The sequence below is a fragment of the Haliotis rubra genome, unplaced genomic scaffold (assembly GCF_003918875.1).
Source record: "Haliotis rubra isolate DU_JTF1 unplaced genomic scaffold, ASM391887v1 Scf748, whole genome shotgun sequence".
Lineage (NCBI taxonomy): Eukaryota > Metazoa > Mollusca > Gastropoda > Lepetellida > Haliotidae > Haliotis > Haliotis rubra.
In genome coordinates, this window is record NW_025767466.1 from 50006 (window position 1) to 67405 (window position 17400).

The window sequence follows — 17400 nt, forward strand, 5'->3', positions numbered from 1 at the left end:
ACGTCCCATGGTCATTTGCAAGATGTGATTCCCTCGAAGTGTGACCTGGGGTGCTTTCACGAGATGTTGATGGAAGTACTGTTGGAGCAAGTGTCCATCATACCCACGGTAGTTGTGTGCAATGACCAACACGTCGTCATCATCAATGGTAGGAGAAATGTCGTCTTCATCGTCTTGTTCTTTGTCGCCATCTTGTTGTTCTACATCATCATCGGGTTCTGGTGATGACAGTTTGGGTTGTTTCGAGGCACGGCCTGACGGCTGCTGCTGCTGGGATGCCTTACGTTTCTTCTTCTGCTTCTCTTTCTTTTCCGCCAGACGCATCAGCCAGTCGCCCATGTCCTTCAAGGTCGTAGATCCCCGAAACACTTTGATACGGCCAGGCCCTTCTCCTTCCTTACGCCAGGGACACTTGTCGCACAACTGATCCGAGGCCTCGGAAATACATTTTCCACATCCCAGATGCACCACACACAAGTTGGGAACATGAGTCCCTTGATCTTGAGTACATTCAAAGTCATAGAAGATGAACTGACGCTGTTGTCGTTCTTTGTCTTCATCCATTTTTTCACCATCTTCATTTTGTTTCGGTGGTTCGATGACGGACATGTAACACTGGTGGTTGGGTTTCAAGGGTTCTTTGCAGATCTTACAGTCACGATTCGTGCCACACTGGTGGTTGGCCATGCCCTGGATTTTCCTCACATTGACTTTGGCCAGACATCGATGACACGTGTGAATGGTGGAGCAGGTGCTGGGATGCTTGGCGGAGGCCGTCCGATGTCGTTCAAAGCAAGTAGGGTTTCGGAACCACCCGCCACATTGGAGACAGGAGAGTCCTTCACTGACCACGTCGCCACAGTATCCAGGACATTGACACCAGTGGCATTGAAATTCTCGGGTGCAACGATGATCTTGAGTGTTGGCGTATCCTTGGTCACAAGTTTCACAATAGTAGGGATAACCTGTGAAGGCAGTCATGGATGTAATGACATCGTAATGCTGATGGTGGTGATAGAGGTGTAGGATCTTGGTGGGTTGAGCCACTTCACTCTTGTACAGGAGTCGATTCATCACATCTTGGGAGTAGACTTTGAGCTGATAGTAAGGGGCCAAACGCTGACTGAACAACTCCCACGTGGCACGTCCTGTACAAGGACCTTCGGGGATCTTGAGTTGGCGAAACAAGCCCTTGGCGGCCTTCAGCTGCGCTGGTCTTCGTTCGTCACGTATGTATCGCCATTCCTTCGTCCATTCCTTGGTCACAGGATCGGGTTTGTGTTCATGGTGGCTGGCCACGACCAGGGCACGGGCAAAGCAGAGCTGATCCTCATTCTTGATTTGAACGATGCATTGTTTCTTTCCCAGGAAAGTGTTTAAGCCAACGAGGTGCCTTGGCCGGCCGTGTCCCTCACCGATACGATCAGGATCCTCTACATGCAGTAAGAAAATGTCCATGGTGTCATCGATATGTAAATCGTGGTTGCTTTGTTGTACTTTTTCCACTTGGGCCATGATGTGTTCCCCCTGGAGGTCACCCATCCTCTGAAATGGGACTCGAATGTCTGAATCCAGGGCTGAGTGTTCCAGGGCCAATCCCACACGATCACCATCCTGGCCGCCCACATCGTCTCTCAAATCTGCTAACACTGCATCAAACTGTTCTCTGAGAACGACGGGAAGGTCTTCAGGCTGTTGACGCTGCAGCCAAGCTGAATTGAACGTCAGGTTGTAGCGCTGGGTACCAGTCCGGAATTTCTTGGTTGTTCTTTGAGTCGTCCGCTCCAACTGGTAGGGCACAGGCTCCTCTTCAAGCTCATCTTCGTTCATTCGTGGTGACGGCATGGTGAGAACTGGTAAGACCCACGCTGAGCCTGGTTTATATAGGTCACGTCACCCTATGACGTCACAATAGGTCGTCCTAAGCGTGGCAGTGCACACCATGAGCTCATGTGTTATTTATAGGAATGATGTCATACCCCATGACGTCACACTAGCCTATCGCCCTGTTGAGTCAGGATGAGAGTGGTGCGAACCGGATGCAACCGGTCCGAACCGGATGCGTCAAAGTGACGTCATCAACCCCAGCTATATAAATTCGAGGTTTTCCAGCTCTCCTCATCAGTTGCTCACTGAAACTAAAAGCATGCAGTCGTCTCCCGCCTCCGCCTCCGCCGCCGCCTCCTTCCGTTGCCGCCTGTGCGAAACAGATGACGACAGTTATCTACACTGTCCCAAGGTGACCTGTACCGAGTGTGGTGCTCAAGGTCATCGCCATTACGTATGTCCCAAGAAGACCAAGGACAACAACAAGCACGATAACAACACCTGCTACAACTGTGGAAAAAACGAAGGTCATCTCAGTTACGCCTGTCCACATCCCTGCCGTCACTGTGGTCAAGAGGACCATAAGAGTATGAACTGCTCTAACAAGACCCAGAAACGACCGACATCCACCCACCAGCCAAGTGAACCGCCAAAGAAAGTGAGTAAACGTGAAAGCCAACATCTACTGGCTCTACTCCATGACAAGGTCCTCCTCGTTCAAGATCGCATAGACACCATGTACTCTCTACTTCAACGCATCTTGGAGTTTGTCGAACCCATGGACGATTCCAGCAGCACTGCCTCCAGTGCACCACCATCACCACAATAGATGCCTCGGTGATCTCTCACCCACCCATACCAACGGCCCTTTTCAGGGCCACCCACCTCGCTCGAAAGAAGGCTACATCCAATGTTTTTTAACCACACACACACACACACACACACACACACACACACACACTTGTCTAGCCACGCCATCGTCCGCCTCACCCCCTCTCCCTCCTTCCCTCTCCTTTCCTCTCCTTCCCTTCCCTCTCCGTCCCGTCCCGTCCGCCGCCCGTCGGTTCCGCCATCTTGAAACGCGTCTACGCTCGCGAGATCCCGAGAGAATCCACGAGATCCCGCGAGATCTCACGCGATCCCACCGGATGGGACGCCATCTTGAACCGCGTCCGCCATCTTGGCCCGGAGGTGACGTCATCGTCATGCGCGCGCACCCACCGGAACCGGACGTGACGTCATCACCATGCATACGCACACGCCGGAACCGGAACCACCGGAACCGGAACCCGAGTGATCTCCCCCCTGACCGGAAGTGACTGATCCAAGATGGCGGCGCCCAGGGGGACCGGATGTGCCGCCATCTTGAAAAAGACCCCAGGGTGACATGGTACACTACTTGGGTTTGGTCATCGTCTTCATGTAATATCCCCTCTGTTTGTTTCTACAGGATTCACTGCGTATCACAGCCGAGTACGAGGCTCGCTTCCATCTGCTACAGGCAGGTGAGGTTGGGTTTGGTCATCGTCTTCATGTAATATCCCCTCTGTTTGTTTCTACAGGATTCACTGCGCATCACAGCCGAGTACGAGCCTCGCTTCCATCTGCTACAGGCAGGTGAGGTTGGGTTTCGGCTGGAGAAGGTCAGCGCCGCGGACGCAGGAACATACGCCTCTGTCATCACATTTCCAAGCGGGAAATTTAACATTATATGGAATTTGGAAGTGAAAGGTAACTTTTGCATGACGAATGTTGTGTTTCTTATTGTTTGAGGCCTTTAATGACTGACTGACTGAGTATGATTTTACTACGCTTTTAGCAATATTCCGGCAATATCATGGCGGGGACACAAGAAATGGGCTTCACATATTGTATTCACGTGGGGAATCGAACCCGGGCCTTAAGCGCGACGAGCGAACGCTTTAACCATCAGGCTGCTCCACCGCCTCTCTAAGGCCCTTAGGTCGACAGGCGCCCAACACATAAACGATGTAAAATATAGTTTTGGTAAACATTGTACACTTGAACAATGATCAGAAATCGTTGAACGCACCAGAAATTATGCTGCTGCAGTAAAATATAACATTTTACAGAGGTACAAAGTGTCAACTTGGACATTGGTGTCATCAACCAGAAGACGCTGTCCTGTGGGGAGGAGAGGAAGTCGGACTTCAGCTGGGTAATATAGACGAAGAAGAACATTAGTATTTATGTGTCACCATTTTCCAATTACAGAGCATTTTATACTTTAAGATATATAACATAATTATGGAAAGTAAAGTCCAGACTTACGAGACACAAATCTATATAAAATAACAAATATTGTATTATCAACACTGTCGGGGTAACAAAACATACCAGTACGCGAATTACACGTGGTATTTTCGGCCTAACTCATATTACATGTTTTTACGTATCCTTGCCACTCAGTGCATTTTGCTGGTACCTGCAAACTGACAAGAAAAAAGGGATAATACAATTAGTGCCACGGTCGAGGAAATAATCTAATAATCTAATGGATGTATTTCATTGGAATGTTACCAAACATTGAGAGACGTTTATTATCTTGTGCAACTGTGACACTGTATTATTATATACCCTCTGTTTCACCTTTTCACTTATGTTTCTACCATGCAATAACCGTGCCGTGTATATTGGAAACGGCCATGTATGTTTCACGACGTGTGTCAGTAGTCATCTATATATAGTAAAACTAGTTTAACTCCAGCAACATCGACTGCACCTCTTGTACATGTAGCTTCTCTGCTCGTCCATTGTATTGGGATTACAGCTAAAGGGAGGTAACCCTCTTTCTCTCGTGTGATACAGTTAAGTCACATACTGTCAATTAAAAATGCATTTGGATTTAAGGAAAGGCAACAGGTAGATTTGTGACCTTTACCACACTCTCATAGCAGATGGTGTCTGTTTCATGCCAGATATACCTCAGGTGGACTTTGCAGTACGTATTTCTATGATTGTGGAGGTCACTCAGTATGAACGTCCACCAATTGTATACTGACACTGAGGTGTGATCCACATTGTTTCCCATCTTGGAGTCTTCAGGTTCCAGTTTTGGTAGGACAATTCACGACCCATTCGTGCCATGTGTGACGCCAATAAAACACATCACAACAATACAGTACATAACTTTCATTACACTCAGGCCGGTATAGTGGGCATAAGAGGTACAAATATACAGAATACATGGGATGGCGGGATGGTTTACATGGAAGATTGTACAGTTGTCATGATGGCATTACTGAATATACACAGTTTTTGTAAAAGTCTTATTTCGCTTTACATTTAAACAATTCGTTAAATTTTAACACGGGTTTTTTAACAAAATAGTTTAGGATATTTGAAGATAGACAGATAAATATGATGGAATTCATCACCGTTCTCTTCACGTATGTGAATTTTCACATTCTTTCTTCGATTGGAATTTTTGTGCCACCAACCGACTTCTATTGGTGAATGATAGCAGGAAGTTCTAAACAAAAGTAATTTAAAAGTTTCATGGCCAGTTTCCTTAAAGCGTCAACGCCAGGGAATAACCAGTCCCGACTGTATGCCGAGACAGATTCCCCTGAGTGTAAACGTTAAACCAGAAAGGATGTGGCTGGATCGCCGACAACCAGTGTCTGTCTACACGGTCTGGGGTGCTTCTTCTGGTAGCGGTGTGGTGGGGTAGCCTAGTGGTTAAAGCGTACGCTCGTCACGCCAAAGACCCGGATTCGATTCTCCACATGGGTACAATGTGTGAGGCCCATGTCTGGTGTCCCCCGCCATGATATTGCTGGAATATTGCTAAAAGCGGCGTAAACCATACTCACTCACTCACTCACTCACTCGGAGAATGTAACCTGAAGCTAGAGACGGACTGTTTCTTCCCGGCCACTAAACAGGCACCAGAAAGCCTGCTGTCGCCAGTGTAGTAAAGTCCATGACGTGAAGGTAAAGGGTGCTTGTTACTTCTTCAGGTTTTCCTAAATATGTCTTGGATAGAGAACGTGGATACGACAGGACACGTCCTAGATCTGCCGTCCGTTCCTACGTCGGGGTTGGTGTCCTGTTTCCGTCAGTGCGACTGTACACGGTCGTCGATCTACGATTTCACCAATGGTGAGTCACTCAAAGGTAATTATTTACATTGACTTTACACGTTGCTCGTTGTACGGGACATGCCCTGGCTGTCAGACATTTTAAGATGCGTTGTGATTGTGTTTTGAGTTACCGTTATATCCCATTGTCGCCTTCTCCCATTACAGGCCGTCCTTAATTTCATCTTTTAGAAAAGTAAAGCTCTTTGATTTCAAAGTGTGAACTTGGCGAAATGGCGGTACTGAATTTGTGATGAAACGGCGGCATCGAATAAAGAATATAACACAAAAATAAATGTTCGTTTGAGGTCATTTGTCATTTATGTTCTGTTTTGAAACTCAAATTAGGTTCAAAATTTGCATACATTTGAGTGTTGGTGATTGAGATGAACCAGAGGCGGGACAAGAATGAAATCTGGTAAGATATTGCTGTTTATGGCAAGCTAGTATGGTAATATGGTAATATATCAACCGTCTTGTTTGAGATGTGTTTTGAAATGAAAACAATCCTTGCAACTAAAAAGTTAATTCAAACCTGCATATTGTGAAACTTTACCTAGGTTGTCGTGGTTGTTGGGGCTGATATCTGCATGGTGTGGGTGATACTTGTCATCTTTCTATCTCACTCTGTCTCAAATACTCAGCACCCTTATCTTTGTATAAATTGTTGGCCATTTTCCAAATAGAATATCGGTCTTAAACCTAGGTGTTGTTTTTCCTTTAGATAATGTGCCCGAAGAGGGAGGAAGCAAGATGAATCCCGCAGCTTATGTAGCTCCGATTGTCATTATCATCATCATCATCATCATCATCATCGTAGTCCTAGTACTGTATAAGCGAAGAAGACAAAGGCAACACCCCAGGTGAGTGAGTGAGTTAAAATTTAAAGTCACTTTGGCAATATGTCAGGCATATCGTGACTAAATCAAGTAATAGATTAAAATTATTAAAAGGAAATTATAAAAATCTGTCAACGAAGGACAGTAAAACAACTAGATTATGAGAGAAAGAAATCTTAAACTAGTACTTAAATTTAAAACATTTTAACTATACAAGACGATACAATATAGATTGCCAACAACTGAAGGTAGATCACCATACTAGGGACCATGGGAACTTTCAGTTCATTTGCTTCCTGCATGGACCCTAGCTGGATCTACATCATCACTTCAGCTTTTAACAATTTACACACATCTAGCCATACATTAAAAATACACATATTCTACGATTAAGAAGGTGGAGAGTTTAAATTAACTTTGAATGTTTTGGGACGTACTACCCTCTCAGGAGGACGATCATTTTACGCCCCAGGTGAGTCTTACATATAGCGGTGATGGTTGGCCTGTCTTACCTGTTGTATACGAGTGGCGGTGGGGTAGCCTAGTGGTTAAAGCGGTCGCTCGTCACGCCGAAGACCCGGGTTCGATTCCCCAGTTGGGTACAATGTGTGAAGACCATATAATATCAATTCAATAATGATTCATATATATAGCGCCGTGTATCCATCTGACTAGCTGCTCACTGGACGCTGTATTCATAAACTGATTATTATTACCCCGGATAACCTTACACGTCAAAGCATTGGTTACACAACAGTCTCGTTTCCTGCTCACTGGGTTGCGTCCTATTGCGCAACTTAGTACAATAACCAGTCCAGAATTTTCAGACCAATTCATTCAACTGGATACATAAATATTAATCAGTATTATTTGATACATTCAACCACTTGTATATTGCAACACTACGGTCCTTCTAATCCTTGCAAACACGTCGTGCAGCGTGCTCTGTCGTACAACGAGCTCTGACAAACGGAAATCTGGAAATCGTGGAAATCTCATTAAGAGGCTCTGCCGCAAGAAACGTTTGGCGGTCTTGTACGGACTTGATAGTACGTCAATGACATTGTGCGTTATAACACCACACTGAAAACGTGTAAAAAACACATAACAGGTAACCAGTGAGCCAGATGTATTGTTAATCAGTTTACGGCCTCATCAAACAGGGTCAGCCTGTGACGTCTAAGTTAAGGTCATGCTGCCTACACCTCGCCATAAAATATACAAATACGATGTTGTTAAAGTTTAAATTTAAAATCAACTTAAATATTCCACTTGCTTATGAAACAAGGAATTGGAATTCAGTGTAACCATAATTGTTTGTGGTGTCTCTTTTTACTTTCGCATGAGAAAATTCGGCTGAAAAGTAGGTCATAGTCTGAATAGGTTAATGGGACTCATGTTTCAGTTTGCTGCCTGTGAGGCGCTAGAAGGTCATAGTCACTTTACTTATCTCACCGGGTACCCATTTTCTGCTGGTTGAAACAGAGGCAATATCTGGTGTGCCCGCCGTAATATTGTTGGAATGTTGATAAAAGCGGCATGAAACTAAACTCACTCTCTACTATGTATATGTGTATGTATTGAGACTTTATTGAGAATTTAAAGATTGTAATAGTTCCTCTTTCAATCATATCCAGCCTTAAGTTTTCTAAACTCCTTCGTGTGTTTTAAGAAAAAAAGAATACCAAGCCGCCTCCTGTCACCGACAGTCAATTGTCGGGCCCTACCTGCGCCTGCCTGGTGCATCACACCTATTGCCATATCCATTTGGAATATTTTTCAGAACACGATAGACAGTGGACAAAGGGATGCCTGTTCTACTTGAAATCACTTTAGCTAATCTGATGTCCTTGTTATAATACTCTAAAATCAACTTCCTCCTCTCTAATTTATCCTTGCTGAGGATCACTGAAAATGTCTTCTGCTAGCAAGTAAACAAAGGGGGATAACTCTTCACAAACTAATGAAAAAGGAATAACGGAGTTGTCTCTCTTGACTGAAACCAAGCACTTGATAGCTGGTCAAGGTTGTTTATACTAGAAATCCAATTAAACATATTCCTAAAATTCTCAATAATTTCTGGTCATACTATATGTCCTTAACACAGGCTTTGTGATTGCCCTGTGGTGAGGACCATTTAAACTATCAATCTGGCAGTGTTTACACCTGTTATTGCTTGTGTGTTGCAGGGACCCGGATGAAGGAGCGGACATGGACATGTTGTAGGACATTATAAACCAGACACATGCCTCATGTGCCAAAATTCCACGCACGTCTTGCTACTTTGTATGAAGGAGTAAATACGGATGAAAACCTGACGGGGAATCAACGCGCAAGTTACAGTTTGCACCTTTGGGAAAATATATGCAATTACCTGCGCAAACTAATGTCCCACTCTACTGTTACTGGCCTGGTGCAGTAGATGCACACTGTAGTTACAGTGTTAATGTGCAATAGACATGCAATCATGTCGGCATGTGACCAGGAAAATAATATTTATTGCTACTCTCCAAAAAAATCTTCTCGTTCCATTTTTAGAACAGAAACGCTTTTCCTTTCAATCCGAATATTTGTTCTCCCCTTATGACTCTATAATTATATTCTTTATTGAGACAGACAGAAGCCTATATTTCAAGTCGAAATACATCTCATTTTGCCTTCTTAGGAGACCTTAGCTGTTGCTCTGCTTAGGCTGTTTAATCTAATGCAAAACCCATGACACAACCGTGTTTACAAATCCCCCCACCAATACCAGCTGGGTCTCCTTGATACTGTGAAGACCATCTCTACAGTATATATTCCAAGATAGCCATGTCAGATGCATGGTAAGTAGATCTAGTATGTTTTGCTTTGATGCTTAACTGACATGATGGAAACACAGTACGTATATCTTCAAACTGATCTCAGGACTCATATTAGTTGGACTCGTACAATCAACTGGGCCTTTAATAGAGATGACCTATGGATGTTGACACGGAGGATTTTTATTGAACTTTTTCATAATCGGCTTGTATATGTTATTTAACAAATAAAAAGGGGCCTTTAAAGGCGGGTGCCTTTGGCTGATGTCATCATCATTTGACAATGGTTCATAAACACTTATCTTGCCTCACACATAAATGTCGTTTTCTGATTGGCTAAGCGCTCTTCTATTATTTTCAATGTACCCCGCTTACAAGCGAGCAACATTTTCTATGTACCCCGCTTGGAGTGCCGAACTCATTTGGTACTTCGTAGTAGTAATTCTTTATCTCGAATAACATTGAATCACGTATGATGCATGGAAATTACCGATGTTTTGCGAAGGCAAATCGATGGAAGGGAGATAACTCTACATTTGTTTTTCTTGTCATCTGGTACTCCATGCTATGATCAGATACCCGTGCTTCAAATAGTTCAAAATTACCATTGAGGTGTTGGGTAAGATAAATACGTTGTACACTGTTCCTTCGAGGGTACATCAACCCATGTCCCCCTCGATACCAGTGAACAACTTCTAATGTACCAATGTACATGGTGTAGTCGGAGTCATACCGGCGACTCTGCTCTCGGTAAAGATGTCGTGTGGATGTGGTAAACGTCTTTGTTTTGTAGCTTCTATTTATCTTAGTGCATACATAAGTATGAATGTGTTTTACACTCTTTTTTTCAAATAAACTGCGTAAATACATACAATGAGTCTTATTATCTATCTGTATCGTGTGGCTGGCAAGGTTGGTATGTTCCGCTATGATATTGCTGTGGTTGGTATCTAACTCACTAAACATTAACATGCTGACTTGCTTTGCCTCACTAACACACAAGGAAACAAACATCAGCCGTTAGGAGGATAAACCTTTAATAGTCGAGCTGTAGGTGAGATACCTCGTGTTGTAGTAATAGTAGCAATTACGCACCAAGATTGGAATATACCTATCCAACCCGTTACTGTTGACAGACATCATTTGACAAAGTACGGCGCGTTTGATCACCTGTTTTAGGCCAGGTGAATTTTTTTTACGTCGTACTTAAGAATATTTTACTCATATGACGACGTGCATGCGTGTGTATATGTGACCGCGTGCACTAGCCCAGACTTAAGCTGGTTTTATATGTTAGCTCACTGAGATACCATGCCGCAGATAAGCATGAATACGCCACTCAGACACATTATACTGACTCCGAGCCGACCAGTCCCTGTTGTACCCATTGATGCAGAGCGCCAGGAAGGGATCAACAAGTACCATCTGTTAACGTTTTTTGATATAACGAGGAAGGGCATCCAACCCGCGACCTTCTACTCGGACGCTCTAACCACTACACCTTAGAGGCCGTACGATCGCCTATTTGAAACTTCCCATAGTAACATAAAGGTCTAGTATACAACAATGTATGGTTCGGAAGCTACAACCAACACTCACTATAGCGGAATACGGGTACTATGTCAGGAATCCACGTAAACAATTCACTAGAATAACATCAGGCGCGTCTGACCGTGACTCGCACTTCGATGTTCAGGGAGGTAGGTGAACAACGCGAATGACGTGTTATATATGATACTGTGGTAACACAGTTATCAAGGCTGTGTGTATATCATATTGATGGGGTGTGCGTAGGAGGCTAGGATCCCTGATACTGTTGCTGATGTTGTCTTGTCAGTGTTTTATGTCGTGTCACCAGGGGACAGTAGAGTCGTCCTTGCTACACAGGTATCTACGCTACTGAGGCAGTGGTAATCCAGGGCCTAGATTTTCGAAGCTCTCTTAGCGCTAAGATAGTCGTAAGTGCCATACATTAACATTAACTTACGACTATCTTAGCGGTAGGAGAACTTCGAAAATCTAGGCCCTGGTCACTAAGCACATTGCATGGCGTTATAGCCACCAGTGACTGGCCTTGGTGTAAGTCCGTATTTGGGCTGTATGGCGTTATATCCACAAGTGACAGAGTTGGGTGTAACTTTGTATTTGAGCTGAATGGCGTTATATCCACCAATGACAGAGTTGGGTGTAACTTTGTATTTGAGCTGAATGGCGTTATATCCACCAATGACAGAGTTGGGTGTAACTTTGTATTTGAGCTGTATGGCGTTATATCAACCAATGACAGAGATGGGTGTAACTTTGTATTTGAGCTGAATGGCGTTATATCCACTAATGACAGAGTTGGGTGTAACTTTGTATTTGAGCTGTATGGCGTTATATCCACCAATGACAGAGTTGGGTGTAACTTTGTATTTGAGCTGAATGGCGTTATATCCACTAATGTCAGAGTTGGGTGTAACTTTGTATTTGAGCTGAATGTCGTTATATCCACTAATGACAGAGTTGGGTGTAACTTTGTATTTGAGCTGAATGTCGTTATATCCACTAATGACAGAGTTGGGTGTAACTTTGTATTTGAGCTGAATGGCGGTATATCCACTAATGACAGAGTTGGGTGTAACTCTGTATTTGAGCTGTAAGGCGTTATATCCACCAATGACAGAGTTGGGTGTAACTTTGTATTTGAGCTGTATGGCGTTATATCCACCAATGACAGAGTTGGGTGTAACTTTGTATTTGAGCTGAATGTCGTTATATCCACTAATGACAGAGTTGGGTGTAACTTTGTATTTGAGCTGAATGTCGTTATATCCACTAATGACAGAGCTGGGTGTAACTTTGTATTTGAGCTGAATGGCGTTATATCCACCAATGACAGAGTTGGGTGTAACTTTGTATTTGAGCTGAATGGCGGTATATCCTCTAATGACAGAGTTGGGTGTAACTCTGTATTTGAGCTGTATGGCGTTATATCCACCAATGATGACTAGATGGCGCACGTGATGCAGGTGATCACCATTTACCATGTTGACCAAAACTAAAAAGATGAACATTGTAAACCGAAATTCGAAGCCACTCTCATTTTTTAATCACTCCCAATGTACGCAAACAACACTCTCGGGTTGTCATGGCCAACGTCAACCTGTTGCTGTTCCAATAAGATATATATATATGACATGTATGTATTTTTATTATGCTATAGGTGAGGACCCCGAGAAGGGAAAAATCATCATCCCCATCACCGTGGTTCTTTCAGTCCTAATCATCATCATAGTGGCCAGTGTAGTGTTACTATGGAAGCTTGCACAGCATCGTGCACACACCAGGTGAGTAATTCACAAGGAGGCGATTCTTGTTCTGTGTTACCTGAAATGTAAATACAGATACCCCTTGTTTTCAGACTAAGTTTCTATCACTGCTTAGTTCGTGAAGCAAATTCAAACCCATCATTGTAGATTTATGGATGCACATGCAATGTCTTTATCCTTTGTCTGTTGTAGCAACGAATTGGGAAAGAAAGAAGCGGACGAAAAGATGCTTCCGCGAAAAAACGCGGCAGTAGATCTTAATTGTAACGGAGGAATTGTCCCTTGAAAATCAAATGTTCTGGACATGTAGCACAGCAATGATATTTTGCAATTTTGTTCAGTTCATATAAACTACAGTTGCAGTTGTTATAATGTTTAATGTCCGAAATGTGAAAAACACCATTAGTCACACTGCACTGTACAAATGCAATAATAGTGCTCAAGTACACACACAGCATTGGACACACCTGGCTATAGTGCTACAGGGATACACATGATGACAATATTGGACACTCCTGGATATAGTGCTACAGGTACACACATGATGACAGTATTGGGTACATCTGGATATAGACCTACAGGCAAACACACTCGATGACAGTATTTGACACACCTGGATATAGAGCTACAGACAAACATTCACGATGACAGTACTGGAAACACCTGGATATAGTGCTGCAGGTACACACCTGATGACAGTATTGGGTACATCTGGATATAGACCTACAGGCAAACACACAAGATGACAGTATTGGACACACCTGGATATAGAGCTACAGGAACACACATGATGACAATATTGGACACACCTGGATATAGTGCTACAGGCAAACACACTCGATGACAGTATTGGACACACCTGGATATAGAGCTATAGGTAAACACAAAATGGACAGTATTGAGGACACCTGATATAGTGCTACAGGTAAACACACATGATGACAGTATTGGACATACCTTGATATGGAGCTACAGGTACAAACACAAGATGAAAATATTGGATAAACCTGGATATAGTGCTACAGGTACACATACACACATGATGACAGTATTGGATACACGTGGATATAGTGCCACAGGTACACACACATTATGACAGTTTTGGATACACCTGGATATAGTGCTACAGGTACACATACACACATGATGACAGTATTGGACACACCTGGATATAGTGCTACAGGTACACACATGATGACAGTATTGGACACACCTGGATATAGTGCCACAGGTACACATACACACATGATGACAGTATTGAACACACCTGGATATTGAGCTACAGGTACACATACACACATGATGACAGTATTGGATACACGCGGAAATAGTGCTACAGGTACACATACACACATGATGACAGTATTGAACACACCTGGATATAGTGCTACATGTACACATTCACACATGATGACAGTATTGAACACACCTGGATATAGTGCTACATGTATACATACATACATGATGACAGTATTGGATACACGTGGATATAGTGCTCGAGGTACACATACACACATGATGACAGTATTGGATACACCTGGATATAGTGCTACAGGTACACACATAATGACTGTATTGAACACACTTTGCTATAGTGCTACATATATACATACATACATGATGACAGTATTGGATACACCTGGATATAATGCTTCAGGTACACATACACACATGATGACAGTATTGGATACTCTTTGATATAGTGCTACAGGTACACATACACACATGATGACAGTATTGGATACACCTGGATATAGTGCTATAGGTACACACGCATGATGACAGTATTGGATACACCTGGATATAGTGCTACAGGTACACATACACACATGATGACAGTATTGGATACACGTGGATATAGTGCTACAGGTACACACACATTATGACAGTATTGGATACACTTTGATATAGTGCTACAAGTACACACACATGATGACAGTATTGGATACACCTGGATATAGTGCTACAGGTACACACACATGATGACAGTATGGGATACACTTTGATATAGTGCTACAGGTACACACACATGATGACAGAATTGGATACACCTGGATATAGTGCTACAGGTACACATACACACACAATGACAGTATTGGATACACGTGGATATAGTGCTGCAGGTACACATTGTTATGGGTGATGAAACGTATTTTGCAAATATAATGTACAGTTTTAGATAGTGATGAGTATACTTGGTGTAATTAGTTTTAGCTTGGGGTGAGGGGCCTTCGCTTTCGCGAGAAATTGTTATGTAACTAGTGGTACAGCTTGGGGTTTGATGAATTCAGCTTTGGTCAGTTTTTTTAATGTGGCCAGCCAGTTTATAGGGAGAAGCTCGGTGATTCTGATCTAGCTGGGATGTTTCTTGAGGACGCGAATTTTGCCAGTTGTGGTTGTACCCATAATGTGGATTCACAAACTTGCACCCACGTCGGGACTTTGTCAAATATGGAAACTAGGAAATCATGGTGTACAGGAAGGATTTAAAAATGAGGTGACTATGCCATATTGCTTTGCCCATAATATATCTAAGACAATTCCCTCTTCACTTTCCACATTTGTAAATTGGTATCCTGTATCAGCCTTCTGTTAGGATAGTATAAATAAATCTTCCTGAAATTAGTCAAATTGTTGTGTGATCCATTTTCATTGTTACGAGTTAATTGGTGTCATATACCCCTTTATCACACCTTCACTCGTAACAACATACACACATGATGATAGTATTGGATACACCTGGATATATATACCCTTCTGTGTGTAGTAGTTTACAACTTACATTCACTCACTCATCCGTTCATGAATTCAATAAAGAAGTGTTATATTTGGTGTTACTAAACAAAGCGACAAATGCAAAACGGAATACATCATCCACACCATTCACGCTCGTTATCAACATGCTCATGTATTTCATTGACAATTATCTTTTCACTGGTCAATGTAGTGTGAAAGCAACATGATCCAAACATATCCAAGAATTTATTTTATTATTGCTTCACTTAATATAATGAATACATCATCAACTGCTGACTTGTCAATTGGTTGGTTACCCAGTATGTGTTATGTATCTATATTTGCCCCATAGTGTGTTTGGTGCAGCTCTGGCGTAATAACTGTGCCTTGCTGTACGTCAGTGTGACCACGGTTGATATCTAAAGTACTGAACGTGTACATGTGTTACTTCACACTTGGTGAGGATCCCACCTTGGACTATTGGTGACTACTCTACAGGCGTCCATCAGTGACTTTATGATATGGACAGCTGAGAAAAATGAGTAAGCGAGTTAAGACTTATAGTGACATCGGCAATATTTCAGCCATATACATTACAAAGTTATAAATTAACAATGAACGCAATTAAATTATGAAGCAACCAAACAAAACAGAACACCTGTCGACAAAGGATAGTAGAATAACTAGATTACCACAGCCAATTAAAACTAGCAAGGTACATTTTAATTTAGAAAAATAGTACACAGAATACAATATTTAAAAGGACTGGAGATCACCAACAACTGAAGGTACATGTATCACAGAGAAGGTAAAAGTAGCAGGTAATCATAAAACGATACTGTTATAGAGAACAACACAAAATAAAAATGGGCTATAGATCACCAGTAACTGAGGGTTGATCACCATACTAGGGACCATGGGGTACCCACCAAAGATTGTGTTCATCCAAGGATATATCTAGATCTACTCTGAGGACAATTATCAGTCAGCAAATTCCTGATATGAACAAACATATTTCCAAATCTAAAAATCGTCATACCTTGATATAATGCTTCCGAATATAAAAAGAAATAGTAAGTATTCTGATTCAATTCTTAATAAATATTTCTCCCAACGTTCCTCCCAGTTAAGGGTTTTGACTGGACCAACAAGAGGGTCCACAGGAGCCTAGCTTGCTAATTTCAAGGGTCCTTACAGGAAATATGAGGCCCTGTGAAGTAATGAATTTGTGTAGCGTACAGTTCTGTTAAATTTAATGATCACTTTAAATACAGGAACTTTAGAGTGCTTGTATGTCCCTGGTCACGCTATGTTTTACACATCCAGTTTATGCATTTGTGTGCATTATTTTGTAAAACCCTGATAAAGTCTCAACCTGAGATTCTCTGTAGAATCTTTGTACCTACCTGCTGCAACCCATAGTTTAACATCGCCGTCAAAAAGTGCAAAGTATACAAAATAAGTTGATTAACAGCAGGGTTGGATCATTTCTTTCAGACTTTTTATTGCATTTTGCTCAAAGTATCTTCTCAGATTATTACCAGGAATGAATCTTTTTTTCCGACTTTGATAGGCATTGTAGAAGCTGAGGTGATGAAGAATGTTGATAGTTTTATGAATATACAACTTTTGTATTCTGTGAATAAAAGGCGACGTTTCGGCACAGATTCTAATGTCGTTGACACTTGATCATGAACAGAAGACTATAAAGTATGCGCTGAAGCCACAATCGTAAAACCAGGTTTCTTCCTCTTAAATCAACCATCCACATATGAGTATAACT

General features: G+C 42.5%; 1 protein-coding gene and 2 long non-coding RNA genes across 6 annotated transcripts in view; 2 read left to right on the forward strand and 1 right to left on the reverse strand.

The window, feature by feature from the left end:
- Positions 1-13248, forward strand: part of LOC124260023 — a 42955-nt gene extending 29707 nt beyond the window's left edge. For 2 of the 4 annotated variants that reach the window (XM_046694259.1, XM_046694261.1), the window contains exons 7-11: positions 3390-3558; positions 3921-4006; positions 5811-5967; positions 12776-12899; positions 13074-13248. In XM_046694259.1, coding sequence (XP_046550215.1) covers positions 3390-3558; positions 3921-4006; positions 5811-5967; positions 12776-12899; positions 13074-13167 — 630 coding nt within the window. In that variant the 3' untranslated portion in view covers positions 13168-13248. Of the gene's footprint in view, positions 1-3389; positions 3559-3920; positions 4007-5810; positions 5968-6654; positions 6794-8958; positions 10439-12775; positions 12900-13073 lie in introns of those variants that run through there. The other 2 variants (XM_046694260.1, XM_046694262.1) reach the window with 2 other exon arrangements.
- A 171-nt stretch (positions 13249-13419) lies between these two features.
- Positions 13420-14097, reverse strand: LOC124260028. Its single transcript, XR_006893983.1, has 3 exons — positions 14047-14097; positions 13605-13690; positions 13420-13506 (listed from the first exon to the last, which is right to left on the reverse strand). It is a non-coding gene; the product is annotated as an uncharacterized LOC124260028 (long non-coding RNA).
- Positions 14098-14657: 560 nt separating this feature from the next.
- On the forward strand, positions 14658-15506 carry LOC124260029. The gene is made up of 2 exons (XR_006893984.1): positions 14658-14750; positions 14951-15506. It is a non-coding gene; the product is annotated as an uncharacterized LOC124260029 (long non-coding RNA).
- The last annotated feature ends 1894 nt before the right edge of the window (positions 15507-17400 follow it).